General features: G+C 33.0%; 3 protein-coding genes across 3 annotated transcripts; all 3 read left to right on the top strand.

The window, feature by feature from the left end:
* The first annotated feature begins 3,270 nt into the window (after positions 1-3,270).
* LOC113502600 (multiple inositol polyphosphate phosphatase 1-like) lies at positions 3,271-6,858 on the top strand. The gene is made up of 5 exons (XM_026884243.1): positions 3,271-3,791; positions 4,956-5,377; positions 5,487-5,585; positions 5,757-6,214; positions 6,581-6,858. The coding sequence occupies exons 1-5, from the start codon at positions 3,629-3,631 to the stop codon at positions 6,741-6,743; spliced, it is 1,305 nt and encodes a 434-aa protein (XP_026740044.1). The 5' UTR covers positions 3,271-3,628; the 3' UTR covers positions 6,744-6,858.
* A 1,074-nt stretch (positions 6,859-7,932) lies between these two features.
* LOC113502687 (multiple inositol polyphosphate phosphatase 1-like) lies at positions 7,933-9,806 on the top strand. The gene is made up of 5 exons (XM_026884339.1): positions 7,933-8,192; positions 8,335-8,756; positions 8,842-8,958; positions 9,016-9,476; positions 9,605-9,806. Exons 1-5 carry the CDS (start codon positions 8,030-8,032, stop codon positions 9,783-9,785), a joined length of 1,344 nt encoding a protein of 447 aa, XP_026740140.1. The 5' UTR covers positions 7,933-8,029; the 3' UTR covers positions 9,786-9,806.
* Positions 9,807-9,820: 14 nt separating this feature from the next.
* Positions 9,821-12,108, top strand: LOC113502601 (multiple inositol polyphosphate phosphatase 1-like). The gene is made up of 5 exons (XM_026884244.1): positions 9,821-10,198; positions 10,613-11,034; positions 11,114-11,212; positions 11,304-11,764; positions 11,890-12,108. Exons 1-5 carry the CDS (start codon positions 10,036-10,038, stop codon positions 12,068-12,070), a joined length of 1,326 nt encoding a protein of 441 aa, XP_026740045.1. The 5' UTR covers positions 9,821-10,035; the 3' UTR covers positions 12,071-12,108.
* The last annotated feature ends 4,855 nt before the right edge of the window (positions 12,109-16,963 follow it).

Below are 16,963 nucleotides of genomic sequence, written 5' to 3'. Positions count from 1 at the left end.
ACTACATTTTCAATATACCGACATTATTCTAACTTTACATTCTCTTTTAACTTAAATCATTAATTAATTTTATGTCGCAATGTTATGGGTTTGCCGTGAAACATGAAAAAGTATAATTATTGGGAAATATTCAATACATTGTTTCGAAAAACGAAATGTTAATCAATTGGTCCTCTTTACAGTTCACTGATCTTTACAGATTTAAATTTTTAATGGCATGCATAGAAACTTAAACTTATATATATTTTAATTTTTTTGTAATATATTTTTTATCAATCAATGTTACTATTTGCAATTGTTTATCGTTCTGCAAATTTGCAGACTTTAATTTGCAGAATCCTTTCCAACCTACTTCAATTTCGGACCAAACATAATAACTTTGTTTGAAATAAATTAATGGATAAAATCTATTGGATGTGAGTCATCTAGTGATATTTAAAGTCTTATGGATTTCTGTCTCTAAATAGTAGGTATGTGTAATGTAAAAGTAATGATATGACATTGATTTTAAGTATATTGATATTTTGTAAGGAGCCGTGGCAAACAATTTCTATTAACTTATTCAATTAGCAAGAACAATAGATGTTCGCTTGAATGTGTATTTTAGCGAATGTAAGCCAAATGTTTGTACATTTCTGATTTGTATGATATTGATGTTTCCTCTGAGTGGTTTTATTTAAATGTCGATCTAATCTTTGCCTGTCTATTAAACATCCGAGTTTATTATGCAAAATAAACAAATTTAGTCGTTCATCGGATATCTTACTAACACTAAAATGGCAATCATTAGCAACTTAGATACTGTAGTCTATATTCATTAGACGTGTTTATGAGAACGAGGGGCACGTCGCCCATTACTTGGTATCGTAAAACGTAATTAGATAGATACAAATTGAATACTGTGTTTTAAACTGATTTTATTGAAAAATAATTAAAATGAATGATTTTAAGGGTGGTGATCGACATGTTTCGTTTTATGACAAATTATTCAAATAATGTCATGGCGTAAAGTCGTCATATTTCAGTAGTATTATTTCGTCGTGTGAAGTCTCTCACATCATTTCATGGCGTAGTACTTGAAATAATTATATTTATAGCATAATCTTTTGCGGTGATACGACGTGTTCTCTTTCACAGAATAACCAAACAATGTTCGGCAAGCCCGAGGATAGCCTAAATTGTCTTGAAACGCGCTACAAATTTAATCAGAACAAAATAAGTGGAACAAAGACCATTACAGTTCCATTTTCCTTGTTAGCAAAGCGGGAGGCAAAATAAACGGCAATATTTATGATAAATATCAACACTATGTCTATCGAAATACTACTGTGCGAAGCTACAAGAATTCCAATACAAATGTTTTGTTGGCAGGCCCTCGGGGCTCCAGTTATTCCACACAAAATCGAGACGCCAAGCGAAATAATATCACAATTCGAATATAATGAATTGTGTAGGGAGGCATCCGGGTGATTTTCAATTTAAATCCAGTTATTCCTGGCTAAAACGACGACAAACGATCCATTCTAACTGGTATATTAAATAATTCAGTCGGTCACCACCTTTATTTTTTGTAATATTATTATAAAGATGAAACGCCAAATTAGTATTAGAAATTAATTGACTAGTTATTAAATTTTTTATCTGTATATTATTGTAAATAAATGGATGACTTATAGGTATTACAATTAAATATTTATGTGTAATTTGAACAGATATTCATTAATAGGACAGTGATGGCAAATGTTTTGAAATAATAAAGTTATTAAGATTCTCATTTATTGTGTAGTAAACTTGCGGTGAATATTGAGAAAATCTTAGAGAGGAGGTTACGATGCCAAGTTCTTGAAGGTTGGTTTGACGTATTTTAGTATTAAGTAAGAATGATTGCTGTCCTATTGATAGACATAAAATAATTATATACTTAGTTGAGAAAATAAAATATTTGTGCGAGCGTTGTATGTTTTTTGTTTCAGTGTAGACATTCCCTTACCTTTTTACCAGCGGCGACAAAAGCGGCGTCATACCTAAGTAGGACCGTTTCGTAGGTGTGTATATAGCAGTGTAAAATAGGTGAACCGATGTCTTATATTTATTTGAGAGCAAGTTTTTTAAAAAAGCTTCAACGTTTACAAGACATGAAGGAATATTAGGATCAACACTCCAATATTATCTGATGATACATTGTTATGTAAATAGTGATTGTTAAAAATGATTATTTTATGTAAATAGTTAAGTAGACAACCTGGATTTATTTAATTAATGACTTTCATTTTTTTTATTTGACTGTTACTCCCTACATGTATTTGAAGAATAACAAGAACACAATTAAACATCTGATTTACCAAGTCAAAAACGCTGGCTAATGTTTTTTATATTATAAAAAAAAATACGGGTGTAGTAAAACAACAGCCAATTGATAACCTACGACATAGTAAAAAAATATTGCCAAACGTGGAGTGTGACTTTTGGAACGGATACAATTTAGAATTCAAAATGGCACAAAGCTGATATACCTACGCATGACAAATAAAATGTTTTTTTTTTTATAATCTTTAATTTTTTACAATGATCATTTTGTTTACTTCTATCCTTTTTATTAATTATGGAGTATTTCGTCCATTAGCAACTTTATTCTTCAAGTTGATAATTATATCCAAGCTATCTTTCAAATGTCTTTTGGTATTTTGCAAGTATAGGACTAGGTAGTGCTATCTCTCTCACCGGCAACGTCAAGTTGTTTATTCAAAAAGTTCTGTTGAGACAAATATTTTGAGAGTACCTAAATCCGATAAAATCGTGATCATTAATCATTATTGTAGATTTTCCAAACAACCCAATGTTTCTTAATTAAGGTTAAAACGGAACCCTATGACCTGATGACTATACTTACATTTTGTTATAGTGGTAACAGAAATATATTATCTTTAAAACAACTGTCTTACGATTCATAAGTTCCAGCCTGGTAACCGACGGACGAACAGGCAGATAAACAGCGGTAACCAAAAAGATCCAAAATTTAAATATCAAAATCAAGATTGAGAAACTAAATCTTATTTATAAAATGATGGATTCAAAAAACACTAAATTCATACGTATTTAAATGTATGCATGTAGCCGGTTTGTCAACTTTAAGTGTCCTTAACAGATATACATAAAAACATTAAAATAAAACAAGCATTAATTATATTTAAATGCTACCTATTATTATTAATATTCAAAACATGTTACATAGCTGTCCTATTCCTTGACTCTGATATATTCGAAACAAAAGAAAGAAATAAAACCAATTATTCAGATTCGTTAGGTCAAAAAGGACTCAATAAATTAACAGAAGAACTTTTATCGCTTCGTCAATTAAACGATAATACCGGCACCATTTAATTGCAACTATCAAAATAATACTACCAACGTTTGATGTCAATGCATAAACATCAAAGCCACTGACTCAGTCCTATTACCTGTCATTCGTAATTAGCGAATGCATCACTAATAGCTGTCTCCAATGGTATTGTAACATCACTATTATCATATACATCTGTATCATCTTGTTTAGTCGTCTAGCAGCATCGGTCGACATCTGTGCCCCAGTGAAAACAAATGAAACAAAATATTATTTAAAGTCGACAAGATGAAACTTTTTCTGCCGATTATAATAGCTCTTTGTTCATTAGGAAGTGTGTCGTCGTTATTTTGTTACTGGAATACTGGTTGCCCTTACAAATATCATTCGAATAAAACCCCGTATAATGCGGTACGCGGTGATATAAGGGATTCTGCTATAAAATTAAAAGGTGAGTGAAAAAATTATATTTGTTTTTCACGACTTATTAGTTTTTGTAACAACTTTTATCTAAGTATGTCTGTTATCTAAAAACATTGACCTCTCAAATTTTGTTGTACCTAAAAACGTCTCTAAACTTATCGAGATTGGTGCAATATTTCAAAAACAAAAATTATAAATTCGAGTGATACCTGCTTTTTTGTAAAATATCAATATTAACCATCCACAATGAATTACAATATTCCTTTAGGGTTAATCATTATTTGAAGCACTAGTTTAATTTTTAAAAGTGCTCAAGTTTTTCATAATAAAAGTACACTTATAAAGAAATCTCCTAAATAAATGTCACATCGTCATCCGTTTATCGGTCTCTCACTGATACGAGTACAACACATAACAAAGTGATAATCTTTCCCTATTATTTAGTTGTCCGATGGTGCATCCGTGCACAACTCCGACTCCCAATTTCCTCACATATTGCCATATAGCTACTAGGCATAGAAGAACTACCACTACGTACGCCTTACTAATACATGTGTTATGTGTGCTGTCACTCCTGCACGCACGCATTAATGATATAATTTTAGGAGGTAATTTTGGCCCCTTAATCATAAGTCTAATAACTAAACGACAAAACCAGTCGGATGGTGAATCGTAACGACTTTTTGTCGAATTCACTCTGATTGACTTTTGGTCGTCCTCGAATTCCAACAAACCATTCGTGTGATGCACAATCACATAATGTTATAATTTGCATAATTTAAAATGATTAGAATAGATTGGAATGTATAACAAACTCTGTATAAGAAAAGTAAATGTTTGTATGTTTTTCTACAATGATAATAAGCGCTACAAATGGAAACAATAAAATGGAAAAACAACCGACTACTTTTAACTATTTTGTACTAAAGAAAGAGAACGTCTCTTTTTCGAAGACTCTTAATCAGAAACCAAATATTATACACACATTACACAGTAACAGCTGTAGAAGTTTGTTTACAAACAGTATTAAAAACAAAAATGTAACACTATTAGCAATGATCTAATCACATGAATAAACAAACACGCAAGAAAATGATAACAATTTCATATTCTAACAATCATTGATGCATATTGTAATATTTTCATACAATGCCCAATTATAGTACTTAGATATTATTTTTCTTCTATCTAGGTTGTGAAGCTGTCAGTATTTGGGGACTACTAAGACATGGGAAAAGAAATCCTGGTATACTATTTGTGAAACAAATGAAGGATGCGGTCGCCATTAGAGATTACGTTGCCTCTAGCTACGAGAAAGGCAATAGTTCACTCTGTGCTCAAGATGTTGAAAATTTACGTAACTGGATGGACGATAAGAAAACGTTGGATAAACCCTTTCAACTTACCGATGAAGGTTATCAGGAGGCCTTAGGCATCGGCCAAAGATTCAAGCAAGCTTTTCCAAAATTACTGTCGAATCTTGAACCAAATGATTATGTATTCCGACACGCGCATGGCATGTGGATATTAGATAGTGCTAAGGGCTTTGTCGAAGGTCTGAGTAAAAAGCAATTGAAAATCGAACCGCATAGAACTGATTTTGACATTTTATCTGTGAGTATTTTTACCATGAACTTATCCCTGTTCGAGCGGTCTGGCACATCTAGGCCACAATTTAAATATTATGTTGTTGATTTAATTAGCATTTGTTTGAAAATTTCAGCCCTACGATGCTTGCCCAAGGTATCTTGATGAGGTGAAGAACAATCCAGAAACGTATGCAGAATCAGTCAAATTCATGAGCTCATCAGACTATCTGGCTGTAAGTTCCTCTGACTAATAAAATTCAGTTTTTATTTCAAAAGCAAAACTATCGTTCATCATTCCCTTAACATGGACTGCTAATATCTTTTCACAATAAACTTAAACCGTTTGAGATAGAAGTGTACTTGCAGAGTTGAGAAACATAGTTGCAATGGTTTATACATTTCAGGCAAAGGACAGGATTCAAAGACGTCTCGGAATCGATTACCCTTTAACTGATACCAATATAACAGCTCTGTACGACTTGTGTCGTTACTTTTCATCGGGTATCGATACCAAATTCAGTCCTTGGTGTGCGCTGTTCACAACCGGAGATTTGAAAGCTATGGAGTACATTTCAGATTTGAGGCATTACTACAGGAGCGGATATGGAACTCCTATGAACGAATTATTTGGACAAATTACTTTGTCAGATTTATTAAGAAGTTTCCAGAACGTAAAAAGTGGAGGTGGAAAGAAAATATCTACTTACATCACTCATACTACTATGATAGACATGGTTTATACTGCCTTAAAGCTATTTAAGGACGATGCCCCACTAACGGCCGCTCGTATGAAGCCTGACCGAAAATGGAGAAGTAGCAAACTTGCAGTATTTTCCACAAATCTAATGGTAGTTTTAAACAGGTGAGTTCACATGATTAATCTACGTCAAAAAGTCAAATCTAAATTACATACAGGAAACCTTCTGTATTTCGTTAAAGATGCTAAAGCAATTCATTTTTGTACGAAGTGAAAGCTTTTAGCATTTCATTCATCGTTATGATCTAATAAGGATCGACACCATGGCGCGTCTTATGTAATAAATTCAATTTATATCTTGAAAATGTATGCACACATTTATTGGATAAGCATTTTAAAGAATTTTATTAAACGCAAGATATTAGACAGGATAAAAACTTAAAACCCTTTAAAAAAAAGATAGAAGATTTGGAAAGGTATAGGGAGACAATTTTTTAATTTATCACATTTTGATAACTTTATATTCTGCAGGTGTAACAACGACGATTATAACGTTGTATTCTATTCGAACGAAGAACCAATTCGCTCAATATGCAAGGAGGGTGTGTGTTCCTGGGAAGAATTCGAAGGCAAGCTCTCACCGTTTTTGGAGACAACTATAGACTTTTGTGAACCGAATGGTCCCACTAAATAATCGAGAGTAAATTATTCCCTCAGCTTAGCACGTAGTTATAAGAAGAATGAATAATGTATTATGGAAATTAAAAATTGTTAAAAAAATATATTGATCTATAAATAACGAAGATGTTTCCGCTTGTTTTAATTTTAACCAAAACAGAAACCATGAGGTTTTCCGGAATTTATGATTGACAAAACAAACTCTTGACACGGTTTGGTGTCATGACCTTAAAGTTTAGACTGTTTATAAATTAATGACATATCAAGTCAATTATGTATATTTACTTTATCTAAAAATATGTAGTCTGACGTGTATTTTGTTTGATTATCGATAGTTAAAATAATATAATTTGTTCGGCGCAACAGAACACTTTGAGCAATACTCAGGCTTTCGTAAAAATGAGATTACATTAAGAAATTTCCAAAAAAATCCATCATACCGCATGACCGCATCCAGCTTTGCTTTATTTTGATTTTTACATTTCCGCGCCGCGCCGTTGCAGTGGCAACAGAAATACATCATCTGTAAAGAATTCAACTGCTTAGCTATCGCGGTTCATGCGGACAGACATATAAGGTAGATATAGAAGCGATCTTAGTAAATAAATGTCAAATGTTCCAAGGTTAGCGCATTGATTAAACTCCGTCGCGATAGAGAAACTACTTTGGAAACTTTCTGAATTCAGTAAACCAAAGTGGGATCTTTAACTAACCTAAGTTACATTTAAAAGTTAAGCAATTTTAGGTCGTCTTTAACTGATTGAATAACCGAGACAAATCAGTTTAGGTCTTGTAAATCTAACCGTCTTTAACTGTGCTAGTACTTTAAAGTACTTAATGTATAATAATTATGGAATATTCATATTAATCTTGTTTAAAGATTTCGATTGGAAGAGAAACAAATGTAATAAATAGGTCGACAAGGGTTACATTTTACCGGATTTTTGTCAAATGGTTAGATATTGTGATACTTCCTGGTAAAAATAGAATGTTATCCGTTTTGCTGCGTCATATAGATAACTATTGGAGTGACACTCGATCGGATAGCAAAACACCACTTCATATTGTAGTAGGAAAAAAACTAACATTTGTCAAACAGGACTTTGACAAAGGCTGCCGTCCTTGGTTGAATTTGATTAAATCAATATAATTAATAAAAAAGTGATTAAATATGCTACCAAACAAGTCAAATACATAAATTAATATATTATTTATTTTATATTAAACTATGGGTAGTATCTACTTATAAATAAGTCAGTGTTACCGCCTTCTGCTCTGAAAATTGTATTCTTTTGTTAATCAATGAAGTTCCTAATATTAGCCGTGTTAATTAGTATACAACTAATTAATGTCTTATCATTAGATTGTTACTATAACACTGAGTGTAAATATAAATATTTCTCAAGTAAAACTCCCTATGAAAATGTTCGAGGTGACATAAGAGATTCAATCGTAAAAGAGGAAGGTAAGTTTAGACGTTCTATGCAAAGTAAAACAGGGAATTTTTTTATTTAAATATTAGAACAATAAATATTTAGAGTAAAAATAAGCAACATTATAATTCAGATTTTACAGTTTAAAAACCAAAATCTGTACTTTTTTGTAAGGATGCGAGCCAATCAGTATTTGGGCGACGATACGGCACGGGAAAAGAAATCCAGGAGAAAAGTTCGCAAAAAATATCAAAGACATTTTGAACCTTAAAGATAGCATTATAAACAGTTTCGAAGAGGGAAATAGTTTACTATGCGCTCAAGATGTGGAAAATTTAAATAAATGGGAGACAAATCAAGATATGTTAGAAAAGCCTAATGAAATAACAAATGAGGGATATTTAGAGCTTTTTCGTCTTGCCGAACGAATGAAAGAGGCTTTACCAGATCTATTAAATGGTCTACAAAATGAAGATACCCTATTCCTCCCGGGATTTGGTGCTCGGTTGCACGTAAGTGCAAAGTCATTCGTGGACGGTTTGGCAAACAAGAACTTGGAAATAAAAGAAGCTGAAAATAACTACAGTATTGCCGCTGTAAGTAAATAAAACCATACTCACAATGACGAAGGCAATTTTCAATATAACAACGGACTTTTATTAATTTATATTCCTCTTTTAGCCCTACGCATCCTGTGGAAAATTTCAAACCGAGTACTTTCATAATCCCTCCATTTACCGGGAAGTGGAAGAGTATTTGAAAACACCCGATGCAATTGATGTAAGAAATCAAAATAAAACTAATTTACCATATACTTAAACTTTTATGCTACTGACCATATCGTTTTATTTTTAGATGAAGGAAAGGGTGGAGAAGAAACTGGGCCTTAACATATCTTTGTCGTTCAAAGAAGTAATAGCAATTTATGACGTGTGCCGTTATTCTTGGGATGGGATAGGAAACAAACCTAACCCTTGGTGTGCCGTGTTTTCCATTGAAGATCTGAAGGTGCAAGAATATATCGGCGATTTAGAACACTATTACCGAAATGGCTATGGTGTACCAGACTATAGTAGTATATTTGGGAAGATTACTCTAGCCGATACGTATAAACATTTTGAACTTGCTAAAAATAATGAAGGGAAAAAGATTATTTCCTACTTCACTCATGCCACAATGTTGGATATGATTCTGGTTGCACTTAATGTCCGTAAGGATGCAAAACCACTTTTAGGGGCGCAAAGAGATATGAAAAGAAAATGGAGAACAACGTTTTTATCTACCTTTGGTGCGAATATGGTTGCCGTTTTAAATAGGTTCGTTAACATAGTTTTTTTTATACGCTTTAAAATGACGTATGCATTGCGTGCATCATTTTACTAATGAAACCTTTTTTTTAGACTTTCAAATTTACTTTTTTGACAATATTTTATTTTTATTTTAGATGTCAAAACGGGACTCAAAATGAATACCATAACGTTGCATTTTACTGGAACGAGGAGCCCTTAAAAGAATTATGCAATCAAGGAGTATGTTCTTGGCAAGAGTTCGAAAATATTTTTAAACCGTTTTTACACTTTAACACGGATTTCTGTGAATATAAATGGACGATAGTTGATGAATAAAATCTTCGTACATCAATTTTATTTGTAACATTTTTTTTACCCATCGAAAAAAAAATAGTGAATATAAATTACCTATTTAAAAATTAACTACAAAATAACACAGGCAAATTTTGAATGAGAATCCCTATCTTATAATACGTTAAGTATTACGTAAAAAATGCTTATTTATTTTGGTACCAAGCGTCAAAGCTGCACGACGCACGAAGTGTTTTTGTTCAACAGTTACTAAGTGTAAAAATGTTTTAATAATATGCTGCCTAATATTATTATATTATTAACTTGTTTATTTGTAAAAAGTGTTGTGTGTGTTGGTTGTTATTGGAATGCTGACTGCAAATACAAATATTTTTCAAGTAAAACCCCCTATGAGTTTGTGAGAGGTGACATAAGAGATACATTTGTGAAACAAAAAGGTTTGATATTTTTTTTATTCCTTTGTACATATTTTATTAGGTTAATGATACAATAACTAAACCGAATCTTTATTGTTTTAGTCTAAATTTACCATTTAAAATTTATTTAATGCTAAAAATATCAAATTGACACCTTGCTATCAAATTAAGCCACACAAATCATAATTATTTAGTATGTGTAGTAGAAAATTAACATCTTTTATAGTTATAAAAACCTAATTATCTAATTTAATTACATATTTCAATACATAAAAATAATGTCATGTAAATATTATTGGAAATCCCACTATTTTGTTTTTAATGAATGGTCATTGGCTTACGCATCTCATTATCATATCACTAATTACAACACTGACATGCTTTGTTTAATTTTGGAGATAAGAATTAATGCAAACAAAAACATTGACTATTTAGGATGTGACCCACTTAGTGTATGGATTATAACGAGGCATGGAAAACGAAATCCAGGAGTAAAGTACGCACGACATATAGAAGACATTCTCCAGTATAAAGATAATATCATATCAAGTTTTGAAATCGGGAACAGTTCGCTCTGCGCCCAAGATATAGATAATTTGAGAAACTCGAAGATAGATAAAAGTTTTCTCGGCGAACCAATCCAAATTGTAAGCGAAGGTTATCAAGAACTCTTACGTCTAGGAAGTAGACTCAAAGAGGCTTTACCGGAGCTATTAAACGGACTGCAAGCTGAAAACTACCTTTTCCGACCGGCGTACGGGCGTCGCATGTATGATAGTGCTAGAGCTTTCATTGAAGGCCTTAATTACGACAAACTGAATATAACAGACGGCGATGATGACTATAGCATCGTGGCTGTAAGTAGGACAATAACGTATTTACTTTTTAGAGCTACTATCAATATGTTGCTTTCTGATGTTTATTTATTTATTCCAGCCACATGCGACGTGTGGGGCGTACAAATCAGAAGTTGTACAAAACCAAAGCACTTACCATGAAGTGCTTGAGTATTTAAATTCCAAAGATTTTATTGATGTAAGTTGATATATTTTTAATAGGCTTTCGTTTTACAGCGAACTCCGTATGAATTTACCTACGTTATTTAAAACCTTTTATCATTTTCCAGATGAAAAATAGAGTTGAACAGAGAATTGGTTTAAACTTTACGTTAACTGACAACCAAATAACTGCATTATACGATTTATGTCGTTATCAGTTTGACGGCATTCGAGACAAGCCAAGCCCTTGGTGTAGTATATTCTCTACAGCAGATCTCGAAGTATTCGAGTACCTTGGAGATTTAAATCACTATTACAGAAACAGCTATGGGGCGTCAAAGTACGCGAAAGAATTGGGTCAGATTTCTTTAGCAGATTTGTATCGAAATTTCCTTGAAGCCAGGAACGGTACTGGGAAAAGGATAGTATCATATTTCACGCATGCGACGCTGTTGGATATGATACTAGTCGTGCTTAATCTGTATAAGGACACAAATCCGCTCACCGGGGCGCATCGAGATTGGAATAGAAAATGGAGGTCGACGTTTCTAACTTCGTTCGCTGGCAACTTTATAGCTGTTTTAAATAGGTAAGATTTAGTAAATATGTGTTATACGTCCTTTTATACCATAATGTCCAAACGTTTGCAAGGTGCCAGAATACAGAATACTGTAAAATATGCGAGTTTATGTAATCTTTAAATTCTTTTTTCAGATGTACGACTGATCCAGGAAATACTCTTGACTTTAACATAGCATTTTATTTGAACGAGAAACCATTATTAGAGTTGTGCAATGGAGGAGTCTGTTCGTGGCAGGAGTTCGAGGACATTTTCAAACCGTTTTTAAACGCCACTACAGATATATGCATGTTTAAGTCTGAACTTGTTGATTAAATGTGTATTTTATGCTTTAATACATGTCACTGATAAATTGTGTGATTTTAAACTTCAAACATTTTATTACCTGTATATTCCTCCGACTCTATAAGTACTCGTAATTGAATCAAATGTGAATCGAGAGTACTTACTGCATAAACAATATGGTGCATTAAGTTTAATAACGAATAGTTCCCAGTAGTCGCACGGGCACACTAATACTGTGTTACTGTCATTAGCTAGTAGAGAGAAATAGCTATTTCTACTTCTCCAATGAAGCCGCAATGTTTGTGAGCATTGCATTCAAAAAACGAATTTAATTTCACCAACCATTTGCTCCGTCCATTCTACAAAATCGTAATAACTTGAGTTTGTTTAAGCACTTAGCGCGGGCTCGCTTAACGAATCCCGAGAGCGTGGGCTTGAATATCGTCTCAGTGGATTGGGCTGTCAGCTTCAAGGCCCATACGTGCTGTTGCCAGGACAAAATATTAAAACACACTGTATTAAAAACACTTTTGTAAATATGTTAGAGCTCATTTTTGTGTAGCAAATTTTAAACCTTGTAGATCATCTTTTTAACATCGGCCCATTTAAGTCGCTTATTAATATTAAAAACTGTGTGGCAAGGATAGATAGCATATGTTTTTTTCTAAACCACATGAGAAGATGATCTGATTTTGATTTGCAGCAAATCTATTTAAAAAAATACACAAGACAACCTAGCAACAACTACCTTTGTGTATTTTCAACAGTATATATTTTTAGCTTTATGTAACAGTAACACAATTTATAACTATAATTAATAATGTAGACATATTCTCGATTCGATTTAAAGGTCACTTGTCTGTTGACTTTAGTCGTAGGTAACTTGAAATAATACACAATATATTCTAAAAGACAAGGTCATACCAAAATCCTCTCGTTTTTATTAGAACATCGACATCAATGTCATACTTTATATGACTGTCCTTTATTTAAACTTGATGGAATGCATCGTTTATTACTCCTAATTTAAGTAAAATTTATGTTACGCTGATGACAGCAAATAAAGTTTTACGACATTTGGTAACCAGACTTAATCTCAGCTGAGAATATTATCATCAAAAACAAAAATGAACCAGAAAAAAGAAGTTATAATTATCACGACAGGCCTTTTTCTATCAAGGTATTTCTTTAAAATGTGTAAAATAAATCCTATTCCTCTACAGGAGTAATAAAAGGGATATACTTGCGTAGAGTCCATAAAAAGAGATGTCTTAAAGATTTTAGGGTTCTATACAGAAAAGGTGAGAATGAACATTTTATAGCCCTATTCACGTTTCTTTTAAAGCAAGGCAGCCGCTTATCCTGCATTTTCTGAAAATGGAAAAGAGCAAGGCACTACTAATTAAATATAATTTGACTTTAAAACTAGACAGCGTAGCGTTGCGTTGTGGGGCAAGAGATTTTTCTAATTTATGTAATACGATTAAAAAAGTACTTTTTAAACACAGGTAAGTGTTAGCAATAACTTATTAATGATCAAAAGTAAAGTAACTTCTTAAATATTTGGATTGAAAACACAATATAACTCAATATAAAAGAAGTTATTTGAAATTAAATTGTAACGTGAACCAAGATCTATCTCTCTTTCAAAGGATGGAATGCCCGCGTACTATCAATGCATCAAGAAGTAATCGTTCGCTTCTTTAAAAAACATTTATTTAAATAAGTATCAGTTCAATAATACTGAACAAGATTGTGTAGTACTATTTTTTTAAATTAACTGATCAAAATTGTTAAATTGTAGAGCTGAATACTTTGTTTATTATAAGTGAACTGTGACTTCAATACATAGCCTGTGGCACTCGCAAATACCGTAACTTTATGTTGGTGGAAAAGATTTAATAGAGATCTTTAGCCCTTTATAAAAAAGTATGGATATACAACATTTTCATGTCTTGACATAGGTTGCAGAAGGTGCCAAAATATGCTAGTGCTACATCTATAAAGTAATCAAACTATGTTAACAAACTCTCCTATTAAAACTCAACACAATTACGTAAACCTCAATTGTGTATGCACAGCTTAAGTACGTCCGGTTTGTTAGTCGGCTGAAATACTCGTGTCGAAATATACGTATACATTGCTAAAGAAGGCTTTATCTTAACATTTGGACGGTGTCCAAACCGGAGCACGTGATAGGGCATGGATTGTGCGCACACAAAGATGCTCGACGGCGAAATGTCACGTCTTCGTCATATATGACCTTGGAACAAGATACTCCGACCTATTGGTATTAGTATAAGAGATAAAGTTAGTTACATTATTTGTTCTTCAATTTCAATTATTGTGGGCTTAATGTTTAGTCAAATGTGAGCTAAAATCATTCTTCATTCTAAAGTTATAAAAGCAGAAGCTTGTAAGTGTGAATGTACTCGTAAGCTTACTACATCTAGTACAGGCTAAATTTAAACATTGACCGCTCTTAATTTACGAGAGATATCACAAGGCACAGCTATTAATAAATTCACCTTACTAAAATTACTGATTAACGTCGAAACTAAACATAGTGTGGAGATCTGTAGATATTTCAAATTGGAAAGCAAAATGAGCAAACGTGGTGATTTTGCAAAGTAAGTATTAACGTAATATTCAGTATTTTAAGATATTTTCTCATCAGTAATATACATATATATAGTAAGAAGTTTCTTATTTATGATAGAATAAATACTTCAACTATCATTGAAAACATAACAAGTCTAGACTTTAAGCACTTACTTGTTCTTGGAACAGCTTAAAATAACAATACCTATTTCTTCAGAAAACGCATTATAAAAATCTTCGAGTTTTCGACGTCTTTTACAATATTAAGTATCAATATAACTGGTTTCGAAACTAATGCCTTTTATTGGGTGAGTTCCAACCCCATTTACCCTAGAGTTGTCTAAAATATAACCGCTATTATACCTGAAGATCCATTTTGTGATACGAAGAAATGCACTCCAGGCACAACTTTAAAACACACAGCTATGACAGTTATGTTAAAATAAACGAATACTTTTGAATTATGAACAATAAGGCTTGTAGTGAATGTGAAAGAGGAGCTCGTGGCTAAGCTATAACCGCGTAAGGAGGAGCTCGTGGCTAAGCTATAACCGCGTAAGTGATTCGATCACAAGTTAAGCTATGCTTGACGCGGTTGGTCCGTAGATGGGTGACCATCTTTGTCATAACGAGTTCATCCGTGTTTCGGAAGGCACGTTAAATTGTGGGTCCCGGCTGTTATTCCTACATCTTTGACAGTCGTTACAGGTAGTCAGAAGCTTGAAAAAGTCTGACAGCCAGTCTAACCAAGGGTTATCGTGTTGCCCGGGCAACTGGGTTGAGGAGGTCAGATAGGCAGTCGCTCCTTGTAAAACGCTGGTACTTAACTGAAACCGGTTGGACTGGTAGCCGACCCCAACATAGTTGGGAAAAGGCTAGGCCAATGATGAAGGCTTGTAGTGAATACGAGAGCTAATAATTTAACTTTAAAATTATTTATTTAGGTAGTAGCAAAAGCTTTGACATTGTGAACATACCTCAATGAAAACCCCAATACCCTGTGCGCTAAGATATCCTTTTTTGTTTAAGAATTCACTAAAATGTAAGAAAATTCTGTTTTACTTAAATAAAATTGTTCACACATCATAGAATGTAGCGAGAGCATGCTCTACATAAATCAGATAAGCGACCGATTCATTCAGCAATTTTCTTTAAATTCTTATATCGAAATGAAAGCAATATGTTACGAAGTATAAAAGTTGAGAACATGGCTTTAGAATGATTGAATATAGACTTATAGCGAACTCAATATCAGATTGAAATAAATCCTTTTTTCGTGTGGGAGCGAGCGTCTTTTGTAATACTTACAGTTTGTGTGCTTAGGACGCCTTGTTTTGTAAAAATAACGGTGTCTTTGCTATTGACAAATGTTTAGATATCGGGTATCGTCGCGTGGGATATAAATTAGATGTTAAAGAGACAATGGCATCAAGTTATTTCTTGATAAAGTCATAAATAAATGAGTGTGTCTCTTTTATTTTTATCGAAAAAGTCTGAATACGATATCATGTTAATGTTATCAGTCTAGTCAGTTAACTTATTCTCGGCACACATCTCGCTACAGTTCCAAATATTCGATAAGAGCTGATTCATAATTTAATATACGGGAACGCATAGTCCCGTAATACATTCCGTCATTAGCATCAAGCGTATCGAGTAACAAACAAGCCGCGAGATGCATGAGGTTTGGATGAAATTTACATTTATGTACACAAAACATTACTTAGCATATCAGGGTATACTGTTTTGTTTGTCACCGATGATATTTTTTTACAGGGACTAAAACGTACGTAGCTGTATCATTTAATATTATCTACTAGCAGAATAAAATAAACAACTTCTATTGCCTGTTGTTAGTGCGACAATAGAAGTACATCGTCTATGAATATTTCAACTATCTAGCTATCACGGTTCCCGACATACAGTCTGGTAACAGACGGATGGGCAGACAGCGGGGCCTTAGTTAATACTATGTCCTTTTTTGCTATTTGGGAACGACACCCTAAGATATGGTTTTTATAGTCATAGTAGTTTCTGAAACGAAAAAACAACAAATAACAAACCTCGCACAAAGTTTAACGACTTAACAAAAGAATCCCATATAAGTGAGTGAGATAAAAAAAGAAAACTTCTGACAAAAACCAGTTTCCGCATAGAATGCACGATGTTAAACTAAGTTTCAGACTTAGCGATAAAACGTAATAATACCCGGGCGTGATATATCTCAAGTAAGAAGTCCAATTGTCACAAGATAAAAGTTTCTTAGAGATGTTTCAGCATTTTATACGAAACAAAAATGTCAGCTCGATGGGAATATTGACT

The sequence above is a fragment of the Trichoplusia ni genome, chromosome 17 (genome assembly GCF_003590095.1).
Source record: "Trichoplusia ni isolate ovarian cell line Hi5 chromosome 17, tn1, whole genome shotgun sequence".
In the NCBI taxonomy this organism is placed as follows: Eukaryota; Metazoa; Arthropoda; class Insecta; order Lepidoptera; family Noctuidae; genus Trichoplusia; species Trichoplusia ni.
This window is presented reverse-complemented; position numbering and strand designations above follow the sequence as displayed.